Raw genomic sequence first — 19,679 nt, forward strand, 5'->3', positions numbered from 1 at the left:
CCTTTCCTTTTCTCTCCTTTCTTTTCCTCATTTAACTAGTGTGAATAACTGCAGTGTTTCCTTTAAAAATAAAGTTATTTTTCCAGAGGGACATTTAAGAGCCATGATGCTGCAGTGGTTAGAATGCAATATTGCAGGCTAACTACTGCTCTCCCCAGGAGTTTGATTCTGAGTGGTTTAAGCTTGATTCATCCTTCCATTCTTCTGAGGTTGGTAAAATGAGGACCCAGATTGTTGGGGCAATATGCTGACTCTGTAAACTGCTTAGAGAGGGCTTTAAAGCACTAGGAAGCAGTATATAAGTCTAAATGTTATTGCTATTGCTAAAGATACCTTGCATTTTAAGGTATAGACTGGTGTTTGGATTCTTAATTGTTGACTAATTTGAATTAAAAAAATGCAAAGGCATTGTTTTAAATTAATATAAAAGTTTTATTACAGAAATGTTAATGTATATTCATATATCATGTACAGTAAGGCACTTTGTTCTTTATGGTACAATACGTATTACATTTAATATCTGTCTTTCCCAAGTAAGTTATTTTCAGGTGTGTTGGATTACTAGTGCATTATCTCCAGAGGCTGTTTGATATTGGCGTACGTTGGCATTATCTAGTCTAACTTGGCTCCTTTCTGCTTTGTCTACTTCTTATAATGTTTGTCAAGAATTAAAAAAAAAAATCTTAGAAAATTTAGCAGAGTGCATATTGACATGTATTTACCTATATTTCTTGGGAGAGAAAGAAAAACACTTAGTTGCACTCAACTGCATTCAAATTCACTTCTAAAAATTAGGTTGTCAGACGCATCCATTCCTGAACAATCTTCTGAATGGCTTCTGAGTTGTTTTTATAAAGTACCAATAACTGACTAAAACTTAGAACTGAGTGGAACAGGTCAGTGTAAACTCTCTGAGCTTTGGTTTTCAGAGCAAATTATTTAGGTACAAGTTGAATCCTTTCCTATTCTACACTTAGTTGATATTCGTAACAGAAACACTTGGGCAATTTTATTTTTTGTATTTGCATTAAAGTACAGGTAATCCTCAACTTAGAACAGTTAATTTAGTAATTGTTTGAAGTTACAACAGCCCTGAAAAAGGTGACTTGTAAAAAGGTTGTAACATGGGCAAAATTCATTTAACAAAGGAAATGAATCACTTAGGAACATAAATTTTGGGCTCAACTGAGGTCATACGTTGAGGATTACCTGTATTTGCCCTCTATACAGCTGTTAAAACAAAAATTACAAATTATTTTTATAATAGTCATAAGTTGGGCAAATAGCCCAATGACTTATGCACTATTGACTTATGCACTATTGTGGTATTGCTTTTGAACTTCCTTCCATTTTCATAATTAGTTTGCAACATTAAAAATTTTAAAAATACATTTTTGTTCTATGGGCTGATAAAATTAGCTAAACTTATGCCTCAGATTCCACTCCAAACCATATTATTCTACATGTTTTAAAAATATTTATTTTACTCTTTTATTTATTTTACTCTCCAAACTGTTCATAATTCTGGCACAACTGTTTTTGGTTTAGTTTATGCCTCCTATGTTTTTATATTTTATGGCAGTGCATAAACTAAATGTGTGCAAAATTATATGACTTCAATAATGGATGAATGGATGAACTGCTCCTCCTAATTAGAAAAAAATGCTGCATATTCTAACACAATCACCAGGAATAGTTAACTGTTGCAAATTTAAGTTTTGTATCCTGAAACGTTTGTCTGTGTTTTGAGAGTTATTATGTTTTGCATTTTTGACTCTGTTGGCAATCAAAATCAGTTTTTCCTATCTAGAAGTACTGCATTTGGAAATCTCTGCTCTTGACCATAATTGAATCCAAGACGGTACACAGCTGCTACCTAGCTAAATCTGAGTTATGTCCTTTTGCTATGTAGGGAACAAAAGACCCACTGTTTTTGACTGGTGTGACGTTCCCTCCAGATTACCCTATCTACGAGGAGACTAAAATAAAACTAACGGTCTATGATGTCAAGGATAAATCTCAAGACACAGTAGGTATCTTACTACTTCTTTTGCTAAGATCTTTTAATTGGTTCTCTTTATTATTTTTATTGCTTTATTTCTTAGTGTTCTATGTTGCATTTTGCTGAAGTTACTATAGGTTAGCTCAGAAAATAAAGAGTTAATACTTTGTATAACACATCCACCTAATGGTGGATGATCAGCATATGGAATGGATCAAGTTGAAATGTCTAGGAAGAAAGAAAGAAACTCTAGAAATCTGTTTCTGATCATTGAATGTAAGGCAACATCGAAAGGTCAGTCTTGAAGAGAAGAGAGATAATATAACTGCGGTATTCCTATTCTCACATTCTTGCAGCCCATCAGTAATGCTTTAAAACGTGAATATATTATGAAAAACAATTTAAAGCACAAGATTTAAAGTATTTATATAGAGTTTGTATAGAACTGCTTGAAACTTTATATTCAAAACAACTGTACTGTAGTTAATTTTAGGATTTCCCACCCCCATGTTAAAGATTTGAACCAATAAGCAATACTTAATTTTAGCATATTTCTGTTGAGTTTTAATTTATTGTTTATTTTATATTCCAATGTATTTTTTTAAAAAAAATAAAAACAAGAATTGATGAAGATTCTCTATATTACATAAACTTTAAGTACTTAGTTAAAATTCTTTATGTTCGGTATGATTTTGTTGCTTTTGTTTATTTTTACCATAAAGCACCTTTGGAAGATTATGGAGCTTAAAGACAGCTAAGAAATAGATTTTAAAAATAATACGTTTAAGATCTAAAAGTATTAGTGACATAACTCCCTATATAGTATCAATAGAATAAACTTATAGATTTTAATTCATGGTAGTTCAAAAGGGTTTGTATTTATTTTCTCATTCTCATCAATAGTCAGTTTTGTAAATGATTAATATCAGTATGTATTGGGTTAGGAAGGAATTATGGTTCAATAAGCTTTTTTCTGTAGGGTTTTATATTTCCATTTGGAAAGATTGCTTTCAGTCTGGTAACATTTTTCTGTTGTCATTGCAGCCACAATACCTTAATTCGGAAAAATAAAACTAGATTTATATAAATGATTCTTGAGGAATAGAATAGAAAATCGATGAAATGCAGTTGACTTCTACCTTAGATGATTAATCTGGGAAGTTTTAGAATAGATACATTTAACTTGTTTTCCTCTCAGCAGGAAAATACATCATATGGACTTCAGCTTTGATGTGGAACTTTAGTGTTTCCTTTTCTATGGTTATCACTTTGTTACTTTCTGGTTTTTCTTTTGGTACTTGAGGGTAAGTTTGTATTATTGTTCATTTTCCACTGCTTAAAGAGAAGGAATTGAACCAAAAAATATTTTTTTCTGAGTCCTTCCCTGAAATATAGTAAAGTATACTTTATTTTAGAATTGAATTAAATTGACTGTCCAGACCCACCACTGAGCCTTCTTTGTCTCCTGGGTCCCTGTCAGATGTCCTCAGAGCAGGCTCATTGTACGAACTGGCACCTGAGGGAGCCATTACACTTTATTAAAATAGGTAACATTGTTTGGGCAACTTAGAAGCAAGGTTTGTTTAATTTCTGTTAATAGTTTATATACTTATGCTTGGTTCATTTGGTCATTGGTTTGGCTCATTGGTTTCCTACCTTAGTTCAGGTGAGACACTTCTATCTTCCTTTTTAAATTATTTTCCTTCTTTACTTTTTCAGTTTGTGTTTTATAACTGAGAGGTATAAATGGGTCAAATAATGATAAGTGTCAATTAAACTGACAAGCTATAATTTATTGTTTATTTTATATTCCAATGTATTTTTTTAAAAAAAATAAAAACAAGAATTGATGAAGATTCTCTATATTACATAAACTTTAAGTACTTAGTTAAAATTCTTTATGTTCGGTATGATTTTGTTGCTTTTGTTTATTTTTACCATAAAGCACCTTTGGAAGATTATGGAGCTTAAAGACAGCTAAGAAATAGATTTTAAAAATAATACGTTTAAGATCTAAAAGTATTAGTGACATAACTCCCTATATAGTATCAATAGAATAAACTTATAGATTTTAATTCATGGTAGTTCAAAAGGGTTTGTATTTATTTTCTCATTCTCATCAATAGTCAGTTTTGTAAATGATTAATATCAGTATGTATTGGGTTAGGAAGGAATTATGGTTCAATAAGCTTTTTTCTGTAGGGTTTTATATTTCCATTTGGAAAGATTGCTTTCAGTCTGGTAACATTTTTCTGTTGTCATTGCAGCCACAATACCTTAATTCGGAAAAATAAAACTAGATTTATATAAATGATTCTTGAGGAATAGAATAGAAAATCGATGAAATGCAGTTGACTTCTACCTTAGATGATTAATCTGGGAAGTTTTAGAATAGATACATTTAACTTGTTTTCCTCTCAGCAGGAAAATACATCATATGGACTTCAGCTTTGATGTGGAACTTTAGTGTTTCCTTTTCTATGGTTATCACTTTGTTACTTTCTGGTTTTTCTTTTGGTACTTGAGGGTAAGTTTGTATTATTGTTCATTTTCCACTGCTTAAAGAGAAGGAATTGAACCAAAAAATATTTTTTTCTGAGTCCTTCCCTGAAGTATAGTAAAGTATACTTTATTTTAGAATTGAATTAAATTGACTGTCCAGACCCACCACTGAGCCTTCTTTGTCTCCTGGGTCCCTGTCAGATGTCCTCAGAGCAGGCTCATTGTACGAACTGGCACCTGAGGGAGCCATTACACTTTATTAAAATAGGTAACATTGTTTGGGCAACTTAGAAGCAAGGTTTGTTTAATTTCTGTTAATAGTTTATATACTTATGCTTGGTTCATTTGGTCATTGGTTTGACTCATTGGTTTCCTACCTTAGTTCAGGTGAGACACTTCTATCTTCCTTTTTAAATTATTTTCCTTCTTTACTTTTTCAGTTTGTGTTTTATAACTGAGAGGTATAAATGGGTCAAATAATGGTAAGTGTCAATTAAACTGACAAGCTATAATTTATTGTAACCATATTTTGTCCAATTTAGTCTGGAAGAAGGCAATGGTTCTCAAACTTAATTATTGTGGCGTTAAAAAAAATGTGGCATTGGAGTTAAATGATGCTAGAATCTTGCAAAATTTGGCTTTCTCTTGAGATTTAGAACTTTTATCTTTAAAAACCTTGGATTTGACTTCCACATAAGGCTCTTCTGCAGTGTCCATATTGACTACTGTAGGTTTCCAGAATACTGTTCATGGCTTTAGAGCATTGATTGTGAAACTGCTTCCCACTCTGATAACAATATGAAGTTTCTGATTAGCCATGCCTTCTCATGGAAATAAGAAATAAACTGTTTTCTAACAGATTAACTATTTGGCTTATCAAGAGTCATGGTTTATAAATGGTTTACTAAGCAGTAAACTTCAAAACAAAAGAAACTCGTATTTACAAAATATAAATAGAAGAAGGTTGATCATGTGCCTATCCCATATAGACTCAATTTTTAAAAATTATAATGTTTGCTCTGTTCTAGTAATGATTTCCATCATCCCATTCTACAATTCAAGAGGAAGCATTCAGTTATCTGTATTGTCTCACCAGATTAATGTGTTTTACTAGAAACTGTGTACCTTTTTCTGCACAGTATTCGTCCTTTTTTCCTAATACATTACGGATCAAACATTTCTGCAAAAGAGGATCTGTAAAAAGCTTCTTTGTGCAATGTACATCAAAGACAAGTACATGACAATAGACTTTGTTATGTTCATTACCATTTGCTATGAAAAGTGCCTCACAGGCCACAGCTGTAGTAGACAACAGCCAGTAGTTATATGAAATAGCAATTTTCTACTGCATTTCAATTTCTACTATTACAAAGAAAGACACATAAACTCAAATGACAAGTGTTAATATTTTTCCAATACACTTGTTGCACTCAATTTGGTCAAAGGATTATTGTGATGATATAGATATAGATATAGATATAGATATGTATGTTATTTAAAAGCATGTTTGACATATAAATTGCACCTATAGAAAAATTGCTCAGACATTGACAAAAAGGGTTACTGGATAGGCCCTATATATTTTTTGTTGTTATCATCTATTCTTTTTTTTAAAAAAAACACACCCAACTACATCCTTGATCTGTTCTAGAACCTGATGCTGAAATAATATAGGAAAGGTTTCTTATTGTCTTCTTGTATCTACTGAACAGCATATACATGTACCATGTTTGTATAATACCCTTGTTAGAACAACAAAGACTTTCTGAAGCAAACATTCATACTCTAAATATAGGCCACAAACATGTAACACCCCAAAAAATTGTTGGTGACTATGCTTTCTTTTCATTTTCTCTTCTTTGTTAATTTTCTTTTCTGATGTTCCATACTGATGTTTTTCATTTGGCTAAGATGATAGATGGTTGAATGAGGGAGATTATTTCCAATTATTGTATTCATTCAACTGACAAAAATGCACACATGCTGTTATATTTATTAACTTCAGTTTTAGTTATCAAATTATGTTGTTTCTGTATGGTGAGAAAATATGTACGAATAAGTGAATTTCAAAAATAGATAATTTAGTAATGTTATTTGAATGTGAAGTATTACTTTCACCAATGATATTCATAAAGAGAAGATATCTATTCAAGATTCTTTTTATTGTGGCATGATATATTATTCTGATTTGCATTCAGAAACTCATTAGGCTTTATTCAGGCTAAAGGCAAAGTCTTGGGAGTTTTTGAATGGAATGAAACATTACATTTTAATTAATCTTTTCTCATGTATGGAAGAAATATATCATACAGCTTCAACTATAACAGTTCACTGTTTGCTGGTCTTTTATGAGAGCTATTCCGCATGCCATAGGTTCGCCATCATGGCCTTAGATGATTTATTCGGGTGGATTCCATTGCAGGGATCTACAATTAATTCCTTTTTAAATCTTAAATATAGCTATAATATTATAGGTGGTTCAATATGCAGTCTGATTGCCTGCCAAGATTAATACAGTAAAAAAAATGTTTTTCAAATCTGAATTGATCTACACTTGAAATGCTTCTTTGTGAATAAATTCCAAAGGAGGGTTTAAAATATGCTTCTGTCACTGAAAAATGTGAGGTGATTAAAAATATTTAGGAATTTAGAGCTTGTTTCAATAGCAAACATAAGGAGTCAGTGATTATAGTGAGCTAGGTGATATGTAGGTCTCAAGATCCTGTTGTAAGAGAGTCTCAGAACAGAAATGTGCAGATTTTAAATATGCAACTGCCAATAACGGCTCATACAAGAAATGGAAGGTATGAATTCTATTGTGATGCAGGAAAAAAATGCTGCATATGAATATAGAGGAAATACAAGTTATGAATCTCCCTTGTATTGCTCCATTTATTTATTTATTTATTTATTTATTTATTTTATTTATTTATTTTTCACATTTATATACCGCCCTATCTCCCTAGGGACTCAGGGCGGTTCACAGGCAAGTAAAAAGTACATATAAATACAAACTAAAATAACAATTAAAAAACTTATTCTACATAGCCGAATTATTAAAAAACCAATATAAATAATAAAACCCATTAAAACCAGTAAATTTAAAATCTAATCCAGTCCTGCGCAGATGAATAAGTGTGTTTTAAGCTCACGACGAAAGGTTCGGAGGTCCGGAAGTTGACGAAGTCCTGGAGGGAGTTCGTTCCAGAGGGTGGGAGCCCCCACAGAGAAGGCCCTTCCCCTGGGTGTCACCAGTCGGCACTGCCTAGCTGACGGCACCCTGAGGAGTCCCTCTCTGTGAGAGCGCACGGGTCGGTGAGAGGTATTCGGTAGCAGTAGGCGGTCCTGTAAGTAGCCCGGCCCTATGCCATGGAGCGCTTTAAAGATGGTTACCAAAACCTTGAAGCGCACCCGGAAGGCCACAGGTAGCCAGTGCAGTCTGCGCAGGGTAGGTGTCACACGGGAGCCACGAGGGGCTCCCTCTATCACCCGCGCAGCCGCATTCTGGACTAACTGGAGCCTCCGGATGCCCCTCAAGGGGAGCCCCATGTAGAGAGCATTGCAGTAATCCAGACGAGACGTCACGAGGGCGTGAGTGACCGTGCATAAAGCATCCCGGTCTAGAAAGGGGCGCAACTGGCACACCAGGCGAACCTGGTGGAAAGCTCTCCTGAGACGGCCGTCAAATGTTCTTCAAAAGACAGCCGCTCATCCAGGAGGACACCCAAGTTGCGCACTCTCCATCAGGGCCAATGACTCGCCTCAACAGTCAGCCGTGGACTCAGCTGACTGTACCGGGATGCCGCATCCACAGCCACTCTGTCTTGGAGGGATTGAGCTTGAGCCTGTTTCTCCCATCCAGACCCGACGGCTTCCAAACACCGACAGCACTTCGATAGCTTCGCGGGGTGGCCCGGTGTGGAAAAGTACAGCTGGGTGTCGTCAGCGTACAGCTGGTACCTCACACCGAAGCCACTGATGATCTCACCCAGCGGCTTCATATAGATGTTGAACAGAAGGGGCGAGAGAATCGACTCCTGCGGCATCCCACAAGTGAGGCGCCTTGGGGTCGACCTCTGCCCCCCTGTCAACACCATCTGCGACCGGTCGGAGAGATAGGAGGAGAACCACTGATAGACGGTGCCTCCCACTCCCAATCCCTCCAACCGGCGCAGCAGGATACCATGGTCGATGGTATCAAAAGCCGCTGAGAGGTCTAATAGGACCAGGGCAGAGGAACAACCCTTATCCCTGGCCCTCCAGAGATCATCCACCAACGCGACCAAAGCCGTCTCAGTGCTGTAACCGGGCCGGAAACCGGACTGGAACGGATCTAGATAGACAGTTTCATCCAGGTGCAGGGGAAACTGATATGCCACCATACTCTCTACAACCTTCGCCGCTGCAAGGGGTTGAGACCGGACGATAATTACCTAAAACAGCCGGGTCCAGGGAAGGCTTCTTGAGGAGGGGCCTCACCACCGCCTCTTTCAAGGCGGCCGGAAAGACTCCCTCCAACAAGGAAGCGCTAACTATCAACTGTTTGTTAGGACTACTATTCCTGGGTTATGGTAAGGATTTGGTTTATAACCATATTATTGCAATATCTGGGAAGCTTCTGCTACGTTTAAGATGCTTTGGGAAACTTGACAAGAGGTCACATAGAAAATTCTAATTGAATTTTTCAAATTCTTCTACAGTATAAGTTTTTGCTTTTTATTAGTGTATCTGTTATAATTTATTTTATTCCATCTGTGCAGCAGCTTTGTTTAAATTGAGTTTCTGAAACACAGATAATCAAATACTTTTGTATAAATCTATTCTGATTTATCACATTAAAAATCAGTATATTGACACAATACGTCATAGCTCTTAACTGTAGACATAAAATTTTGTGACTTTTAATGATGGCGTCAACCTAACTAAAGGATTTTTAATTTAATAATTTTAGTGAATTACAGCTACAGAGTGTACATTTTTCAAAAAAATATGTGTTAAATTGTGTTCCATTTTTTGCTGGATAAAAAGCATCTAAAAGAGATTTTCCTTGCTCCATGGGTAGGGAGGAGGAAATGCCTCTCCTACATTGGCATTAATAGTTATGCATTTCAATAATTACAATCCTCGTGCTAAACCTGATACTGCACTCTAATTGAAGTAATTGAAGTATTTTTTATTTATTATTATTTATTTATTTGTCAAGTGCGTATTAGATAATATATATAAGCATGAATTGAATACATAAAATGATAAAAATTAAAGGGAACATTAGGACAGGGACAGTAGGCACACTGGTGCTCTTATACATGCCCTTTACAGACCTTTTTGGAATGGGGTAAGGTCAACAGTAGCCAGCCTAAGGTTAAAGTTATGGGGGTTTGGGAAAGAAACCACAGAGTCAGTTAGTGCATTCCAGGGATTGACCACTCTGTTGCTGAAGTCATATTTTCTGCAATTGAATTTGGTGCGGTTTACCATAAGTTTGTATCTATTGTGTGCTTGTGTATTGTTGTGGTTGAAGCTGAAGTAGTCATTGACAGGAAGGACATTGTAGCAGATGATTTTATGTGCTATACTTAGATCATACCGAAGGTGGGGTATTTCTAAATTTTCTAAGCCCAAAATTTCAAGTGTGGTGGCATAAGGTATTTTGTTGCGAGCAGAGGAGTGGAGGATTCTTCTTTTGAAATATTTCTGGACACGTTCAATTGTATTAATGTCCATTATACAATGCAGGTTCCAGACAGACGAGCTGTATTCGAGAATTGGTCTAGCAAATGTTTTGTATGCTGTGGTTAATTGTGTAATATTACTGGAGAAGGAGCTACGCAAGATTAGGTTTACAACCCTTAATGCCTTTTTGGCAATGTTGTTACAGTGGGCGTTGGCACTTATAATTTCATATGAGTATTCCAAGGTCCTTGACAGAGTGAGCGTCATCTACAATGTCATGTCCACTCAGTTTGTATTTTGTGTTCTGATTCCTTTTGCCAATGTGTAAGGCAGAGCATTTATTGGTTGAGATTTGGAATTGCCAATTTTTTGACCATTCCGACACAAAGACAAGGTCTTTTTGAAGGGTAGCAGCATTGTTGGTGATGCTAAATAGTTTTACATCATCGGCGAAGAAAACACAGTTATTTATAATATGATCACAAAGGTCATTCATTAAAAGTTAGTAAGCCTTCTGGCCTTCTCAAAGGCTGGTTTCTCAAAGGCTGGTTTCTTACATTGATGCTAAATTGGTTTGCCTTGAATAAATCACAGTTGGCTAAGTCAACATGCTGAACAAAGGCAAATAAACCACATTATCCCTTAGTGGAGTGTTGAATTTAGTGCAGCTTAGAAACAAGAATCAGTTATGAACATGCTGTTTCAACTTCGCTTTCCAATTTAAAAAAAAAGTGGGAAGGAAAATGGCTAATGTAAAATAGCAGCTGAAACTTAAATATTCTCACCATCTTTAACATAGTGTAACATTTTGGCACCTGAATTTATTCTTAACTGTGTTGCCTAATTATTGTAGTTTAGCAGGTTTCTTGTCAGTTTAATCCATTTTAATTAATGGATTAAAATTGCTACCCATAAATCCTATAGCCTTGTATAAGCACTTCATGTACGGAATTCAACATCATAAACTTTTGATAGACTTATGCTGTAAAAAGTTGGAGTTCAACTTTTCATCTAGCAAACTTGTTGAATATGAACAAGAACACAAACCCAACTATGAAGTTTTAGCTGGTTGGCTTTAAGTATATTTTAGCATTAGTTCATATCATAGAGTAAGCAGACTAAAGCTGTCTGAAATTGCTTAATGCTGGAAAAATCATAATCTGGGCATAGTTTAAATTCTGATTCCATGGATTTAAATTGTAAAAAGTTATATATTTCTTAAGTTATATTTTCAGTTTGTTTATACGCAAGAATCAGAAAACTTACTTGCCCATAATATAATGAAGCTATAGTACATGCATGGTGATTGCACAGTTCTGCGGTGATAAAACTTAACATGCCTGCCAGATACAGAATTCCGCAAAATAAAAATACTCTATTATTTTGTCTGCTGAACACTGCTTTAAAATACTATTACTAATAAGATCTGTCTCTGTTTGCCTCGAAATTCCTGATGTTTTGCATTATAACTTGTATCTTCTTTGAGTTTGATAGTGCTGGCTGACACTAAGGGAAGTTCTATAGACTGTAAAAGGATATTCTAATTAGTCCAGTATTTTATATTTAGCAATGACCTGATGATTTCAAGAAACCAATAAGTAATGTTTGTTCCTTAGAGATATATGGTCAGTGGTATACAATTTGCCATTATGGAAAACTTGAAGATTCAATGCAGCTACCTGAGAATTTTGAGCTATACATGCAACTCAAAGTCTACTTTGCTACAATCGGCTGTACACAAGTTGTACTTGATTATTATTCAAGCGCTCTTTATAGATTACTATTTACTACTAACTTATATGTATTGCTTGAGCAGGGCAACCTTTTTTTCCAGTCATGTTGAGATAGAAAAGAGACAAAAACATAGTATAAGCTATAAAATAGACATACCATACGGAGAAATCTGTGAAGTACCTCCAGAAGCTACCTGTTCTATACTGTATATAGGATGCTGCCTCACCCACTTTGTTACCATAGATCTTGAAATGTTGTTTCTGATAGAATATTTGTAGTTCAGGGTTGAACCACGAGGTCCTTGGTGTTCTCTGAGCTTGGTTGTTTTCTTGCAGATGTTTCATTATCAAGCAAGGTAACATCATTAATTCAAGAAAACAACCAACCAAGCTCAATCACAAACTTGCTGCTTATCCATCAAAAGCTTGACTACCTATTACTTAATTGGTCTGTAGTAAAATAATATATAACCTCAGGAATCTCTGAAATAAATTAAATGGTGAAACTATAAAGTTAAGTTAGAACCAGAGGAAGATGGAGTCAATGACAATTATAAAATATTTCCTTTTAAATAAAATAGAGGAGAAGGACCACTTTTTGGTTCAGGAAAAAAGAGATTCTAAAGTTGAATTACTTTCATTAACTAAATTGTCTCCTGCTTAGTTTCCCCAAATAATAACTTTAAATTAAATTATTTGTTAATTTGTCAATTGATTTGTCTAGGTTCGGACAAGCATCCTGGCAGAAAATAAAGATCCAAGGACAGACAGTGGGGTAGGTTAATTGTTGATATATGTGTCTGTATATATTTACATTAAAACAGATAATGCTAAAATGATGTTAAAGTTGTGATGATTAGCTATTCACAAACTCATAAATTACATTTGTACAAAATATTCAGGAACTGAATATACAAACATGGCACTTCCTAGGTACTTTTGTTTGTATGTTGTTATAATAGGAAGTAATCCAGACACTGCAACAGTTCTATAGTACTTTTCTGTATAGAAATATAAAATTGATATTTTCCTTTCTATTCCTGTCCTTTCCATGTAGTTCAGTCTTAAGAAAGACTCCAAGTGACATTTTACTTTTCATTGTATTACATTCGTTAATCACTCTTGCCAAAATTGTCTGTATCGAATGCCACAAAGCTTTACTAGGAATGATCATATTAATTTGATAATTATCAGCATCTGTATTTTCTGTTCTTTATAATTCTGTTGGATCACTTTTTGCAATTCTCTTTACAATGTCACGAGTATATACCTAAGCCTCATTCATAATACTTCAGATAACCAATAATCAACCACTTAATAATTTTCTTCAGATTCCTTATATATAATATCCATATAATCAATATAATATTGATTATATTGTGTCAATATAATAAAGGGTTTTACCGTGTTAAAAAGTCTGTGCATCTATTGTTTATAATTTTCAGCTTAATTATGTTAGATAGCTTAATTATGTTAACTAAATTGCCTCAAAACCTATTTGTCTGATAATCCGTCACCAATTGTAATATATTATTTTGACTGTTTTATTTATTATTGCTTTTAATGCTTTTATTTATAATGCTGGTCTGTGACTGTAATAACATTGATTGATATTATCAACTTTTTGCTTAGTTATTACTATTTTTAATAACTTTCAGAGGACATATATTTTAATTAGTAAAGCTTTATTTACTAATTAGTAAATTAATAAAGTTTTATTTACTAAAGCTTTATATTATTATATTAGATTTTTTAGTCCTAGATAAATAAGTATGTTATTATTGTATTCAAGGTATACTGTATTTGATTTATTTTGTAGTAGGCAATATATAATTGCACCCAATTCTCCCTGTCAATCCAGATTGTAATTGTTGTCTTTTATTTCCCTTTTTATTTTTTCATGTTACTTGTAATTGACTGAATAAATAATTAAATAAATAAATAAAGCAAACTGCACAACAAAAATAAGTGTGATCAATAGAGTTGGATGAATTTGCTTGCGTCTACAATAAAAAGAGAGAGGGAAATAAATGTTCTATATAGTGTGTAGAATTCATCCCCTTGATACCATATTCTATTTTCTATATACAAGACACAGGTTGATGTAGTGGTTAAGGTACCAGGCTAGAAACTGAGAGACCAGATGTTCTAGTCCTGCCTTAGGCGCAAAGCCAGCTGGGTGACCTTGGGTCAGTCTCCATCTCTCAGGCCTAGGAAAGCGGCAAGGGCAAATTACTTCTAAAAAATCTTGCCAAGAAGATTGGAAGGACTAGTTCAGGTAGCCACAGGGAGTCAACACTGACTCTTAAAAATAAATAAAATGGTTATGTAGAAATACATCTGGTAAATAAATATGTTCATATTTAGCAAATAACTGATATTGCCTGCAAGACTGACTAATGAATGACAGCAGTAAACATCTTCACAATTAATCTCAACTGTGATATCAAAATAAGTAGACATAAAAAGATATCTTCTCTTATAGTTTTATATTTTTAGGATGCAATTTTTCAAGTTGTCAATTCGCTTTGTTTTTAGTGGAAAAAGAAATTCCTGTTTCAGTTTAACCGATTATCAAGAATAGCATCACTGATCTGAAAACATTCAGTGGTGAATAAATGTTCAGTTTGCTACTTTATATTTATCTTTTGCCATCAAGGTTATCAAGTGTTTGTTTCTGGCTGAAAGAGAAACCATTACAATTTGAGAAACTTTGTGTTTTGTACATCTCATATAATCCTTGTGTTTTGTGAATCTTTGTATATCTAAACTTTCCTTTGATTTCTAGCGAAGTTTCCTGGGTTCTGCTACTTTTAAAGTAGGTGAGTTGGTGAAGTCGGAAGAGCAGCAGTTGACTCTTAGCCTCAGGTAGGTCTTCCTGTTAATTATAAATCTTGTCAAATTTTCTATCTCATTTAAAATTAATGAAAATTTTACATGATATGCTGGAGGATTTTGTTCAGTCCTATAGGGAGATTACTTGTTCTATTTCTCTTCACCATATACTTGAATTATCCTTTTATCTTTTTAGGTAAACCAATCATGTGCAATAATATTATTTTGTTGTTTAAATGTGATTGATTTAAATAAATAGTATGTGCAAACTTCAACTAGAAATATAAATACATGCTCACAAACATAACCCTACAATCCTTTTCATGAAAAATGAATATATCGAGAAAATCTTATTTTGAACCTTTTTGAACCAAAACACATAGTGGTAAAAACTTTAAACTCCTGTGTGCAAAGTTATAACTACAGATTTGTAACTGAGCCTAATGCCCTCACAGTGACAGCAAATGTGCACAAAGCATGTCTGCAAGGGAAATTTGGGTATATTTCTCCTATACTCCAAATCATTTCTCCTGTCATGAACAAATCAAATTTTGGAAGAAGAGGTTTGTTATTTGTTTGGGTGCTCATGTAATAAATTATTATATAAATAAGTGTTAATAAAGGGTACATGGTTACATGTTCTGGGACACTCAAAGGCGGTGAAATTTGACTTTGAAATACTGATCTATAATTTTAAGTATGATGATCTTGGATAATGTTTCTCAGAGAAATTTAAAATTGGAGATATAGGATCTGTGTCAGATCAAGCGTGTGCACATACAGAAGCATAGCGGATAAATATATTTTACTTGGGAGTAGCAAATACAAGTAAGGGCAGGCATGTCCCAAAAGTATTCCCATACACGCCTCTCATACAGTTCCTAAGTCCTTAAGAGCTATTGCTGGTAGTCAGAATTCTGAAGGTAGTCAGAATCTGAAGAGTAGTTATAGACATAATTCAAGTCCTTGTCTGAACGACAAGAACAACCAAGGCCATCAACTAAGTCATGCCAGAAAGAAATAGTGTTTCCACAAACAAGTTTTCAGGAAATAAATGAACGGAGCATTGGGTAAATGGAGCAGTGGTTCCGAACAAAAAGTTGCTGGGCAGTGATGGTTCTTAAACAGAGTTTGCTATCACCATAGGCAACTAAGTTCAGAAACATAACAAAAGACAAGAAGTCTACCACAGAATGCCTTTGTGCTGCTTGGTGTTTTGAGTTCTTAAGCTAGTGGGAAAGTCATGTATTCCATTCCTTATTACCTGATGCTGCCAGATGTTCTACACCTGATGCTGCCAGGTGTTCTCCCTTAAATTTAGGTGCCTCATTGCTAGGTTCTCCTTGAGGGTAGCATTCATCCAGGGATTCTGGTGTAGCACTTCCAGCTTTTTTCTAGTATTCATCTGGGCCACCAGGAGCAGCATCTTCTAGCTCAGACTCTTCCCAATTGCAGCTGTCCTCAACAATACCATCCATTACCTGAAACACTCAAGGTCATGTTTCATGGTTGCTCGGGTTCAGGTTCCATGAAAGAATTACCACTGCTGACAAATTGCAATAAAATATGTTGGAATTTCAATTAAGAATTTTGAGCTATACATGCAACTCAAAGTCTACTTTGCTACAATCGGCTGTACACAAGTTGTACTTGATTATTATTCAAGCGCTCTTTATAGATTACTATTTACTACTAACTTATATGTATTGCTTGAGCAGGGCAACCTTTTTTTCCAGTCATGTTGAGATAGAAAAGAGACAAAAACATAGTATAAGCTATAAAATAGACATACCATACAGAGAAATCTGTGAAGTACCTCCAGAAGCTACCTGTTCTATACTGTATATAGGATGGTGCCTCACCCACTTTGTTACCATAGATCTTGAAATGTTGTTTCTGATAGAATATTTGTAGTTCAGGGTTGAACCACGAGGTCCTTGGTGTTCTCTGAGCTTGGTTGTTTTCTTGCAGATGTTTCATTATCAAGCAAGGTAACATCATTAATTCAAGAAAACAACCAACCAAGCTCAATCACAAACTTGCTGCTTATCCATCAAAAGCTTGACTACCTATTACTTAATTGGTCTGTAGTAAAATAATATATAACCTCAGGAATCTCTGAAATAAATTAAATGGTGAAACTATAAAGTTAAGTTAGAACCAGAGGAAGATGGAGTCAATGACAATTATAAAATATTTCCTTTTAAATAAAATAGAGGAGAAGGACCACTTTTTGGTTCAGGAAAAAAGAGATTCTAAAGTTGAATTACTTTCATTAACTAAATTGTCTCCTGCTTAGTTTCCCCAAATAATAACTTTAAATTAAATTATTTGTTAATTTGTCAATTGATTTGTCTAGGTTCGGACGAGCATCCTGGCAGAAAATAAAGATCCAAGGACAGACAGTGGGGTAGGTTAATTGTTGATATATGTGTCTGTATATATTTACATTAAAACAGATAATGCTAAAATGATGTTAAAGTTGTGATGATTAGCTATTCACAAACTCATAAATTACATTTGTACAAAATATTCAGGAACTGAATATACAAACATGGCACTTCCTAGGTACTTTTGTTTGTATGTTGTTATAATAGGAAGTAATCCAGACACTGCAACAGTTCTATAGTACTTTTCTGTATAGAAATATAAAATTGATATTTTCCTTTCTATTCCTGTCCTTTCCATGTAGTTCAGTCTTAAGAAAGACTCCAAGTGACATTTTATTTTCATTGTATTACATTCGTTAATCACTCTTGCCAAAATTGTCTGTATCGAATGCCACAAAGCTTTACTAGGAATGATCATATTAATTTGATAATTATCAGCATCTGTATTTTCTGTTCTTTATAATTCTGTTGGATCACTTTTTGCAATTCTCTTTACAATGTCACGAGTATATACCTAAGCCTCATTCATAATACTTCAGATAACCAATAATCAACCACTTAATAATTTTCTTCAGATTCCTTATATATAATATCCATATAATCAATATAATATTGATTATATTGTGTCAATATAATAAAGGGTTTTACCGTGTTAAAAAGTCTGTGCATCTATTGTTTATAATTTTCAGCTTAATTATGTTAGATAGCTTAATTATGTTAACTAAATTGCCTCAAAACCTATTTGTCTGATAATCCGTCACCAATTGTAATATATTATTTTGACTGTTTTATTTATTATTGCTTTTAATGCTTTTATTTATAATGCTGGTCTGTGACTCTAATAACATTGATTGATATTATCAACTTTTTGCTTAGTTATTACTATTTTTAATAACTTTCAGAGGACATATATTTTAATTAGTAAAGCTTTATTTACTAATTAGTAAATTAATAAAGTTTTATTTACTAAAGCTTTATATTATTATATTAGATTTTTTAGTCCTAGATAAATAAGTATGTTATTATTGTATTCAAGGTATACTGTATTTGATTTATTTTGTAGTAGGCAATATATAATTGCACCCAATTCTCCCCGTCAATCCAGATTGTAATTGTTGTCTTTTATTTCCCTTTTTATTTTTTCATGTTACTTGTAATTGACTGAATAAATAATTAAATAAATAAATAAAGCAAACTGCACAACAAAAATAAGTGTGATCAATAGAGTTGGATGAATTTGCTTGCGTCTACAATAAAAAGAGAGAGGGAAATAAATGTTCCATATAGTGTGTAGAATTCATCCCCTTGATACCATATTCTATTTTCTATATACAAGACACAGGTTGATGTAGTGGTTAAGGTACCAGGCTAGAAACTGAGAGACCAGATGTTCTAGTCCTGCCTTAGGCGCAAAGCCAGCTGGGTGACCTTGGGTCAGTCTCCATCTCTCAGGCCTAGGAAAGCGGCAAGGGCAAATTACTTCTAAAAAATCTTGCCAAGAAGATTGGAAGGACTAGTTCAGGTAGCCACAGGGAGTCAACACTGACTCTTAAAAATAAATAAAATGGTTATGTAGAAATACATCTGGTAAATAAATATGTTCATATTTAGCAAATAACTGATATTGCCTGCAAGACTGACTAATGAATGACAGCAGTAAACATCTTCACAATTAATCTCAACTGTGATATCAAAATAAGTAGACATAAAAAGATATCTTCTCTTATAGTTTTATATTTTTAGGATGCAATTTTTCAAGTTGTCAATTCGCTTTGTTTTTAGTGGAAAAAGAAATTCCTGTTTCAGTTTAACCGATTATCAAGAATAGCATCACTGATCTGAAAACATTCAGTGGTGAATAAATGTTCAGTTTGCTACTTTATATTTATCTTTTGCCATCAAGGTTATCAAGTGTTTGTTTCTGGCTGAAAGAGAAACCATTACAATTTGAGAAACTTTGTGTTTTGTACATCTCATATAATCCTTGTGTTTTGTGAATCTTTGTATATCTAAACTTTCCTTTGATTTCTAGCGAAGTTTCCTGGGTTCTGCTACTTTTAAAGTAGGTGAGTTGGTGAAGTCGGAAGAGCAGCAGTTGACTCTTAGCCTCAGGTAGGTCTTCCTGTTAATTATAAATCTTGTCAAATTTTCTATCTCATTTAAAATTAATGAAAATTTTACATGATATGCTGGAGGATTTTGTTCAGTCCTATAGGGAGATTACTTGTTCTATTTCTCTTCACCATATACTTGAATTATCCTTTTATCTTTTTAGGTAAACCAATCATGTGCAATAATACTATTTCGTTGTTTAAATGTGATTGATTTAAATAAATAGTATGTGCAAACTTCAACTAGAAATATAAATACATGCTCACAAACATAACCCTACAATCCTGTAGCAAGCAATGAAAAATGAATATATTGAGAAAACCTTATTTTGAACCTTTTTGAACCAAAACACATAGTGGTAAAAACTTTAAACTCCTGTGTGCAAAGTTATAACTACAGATTTGTAACTGAGCCTAATGCCCTCACAGTGAC

General features: G+C 33.9%; 1 protein-coding gene across 7 annotated transcripts in view; it reads left to right on the plus strand.

Moving 5' to 3' along the window:
- Positions 1-19,679, plus strand: part of INPP4B (inositol polyphosphate-4-phosphatase type II B) — a 272,899-nt gene that overhangs the window by 128,316 nt on the left and 124,904 nt on the right. For all 7 annotated transcript variants that reach the window (XM_058192517.1, XM_058192513.1, XM_058192515.1 and 4 more), the window contains 3 exons: positions 1,913-2,029; positions 17,105-17,155; positions 19,168-19,247. In XM_058192517.1, the coding sequence (XP_058048500.1) occupies positions 1,913-2,029; positions 17,105-17,155; positions 19,168-19,247 (248 nt within the window). The remainder of the gene's footprint in view (positions 1-1,912; positions 2,030-17,104; positions 17,156-19,167; positions 19,248-19,679) is intronic.

This window comes from Ahaetulla prasina, chromosome 8 (genome assembly GCF_028640845.1).
Source record: "Ahaetulla prasina isolate Xishuangbanna chromosome 8, ASM2864084v1, whole genome shotgun sequence".
NCBI lineage: Eukaryota > Metazoa > Chordata > Lepidosauria > Squamata > Colubridae > Ahaetulla > Ahaetulla prasina.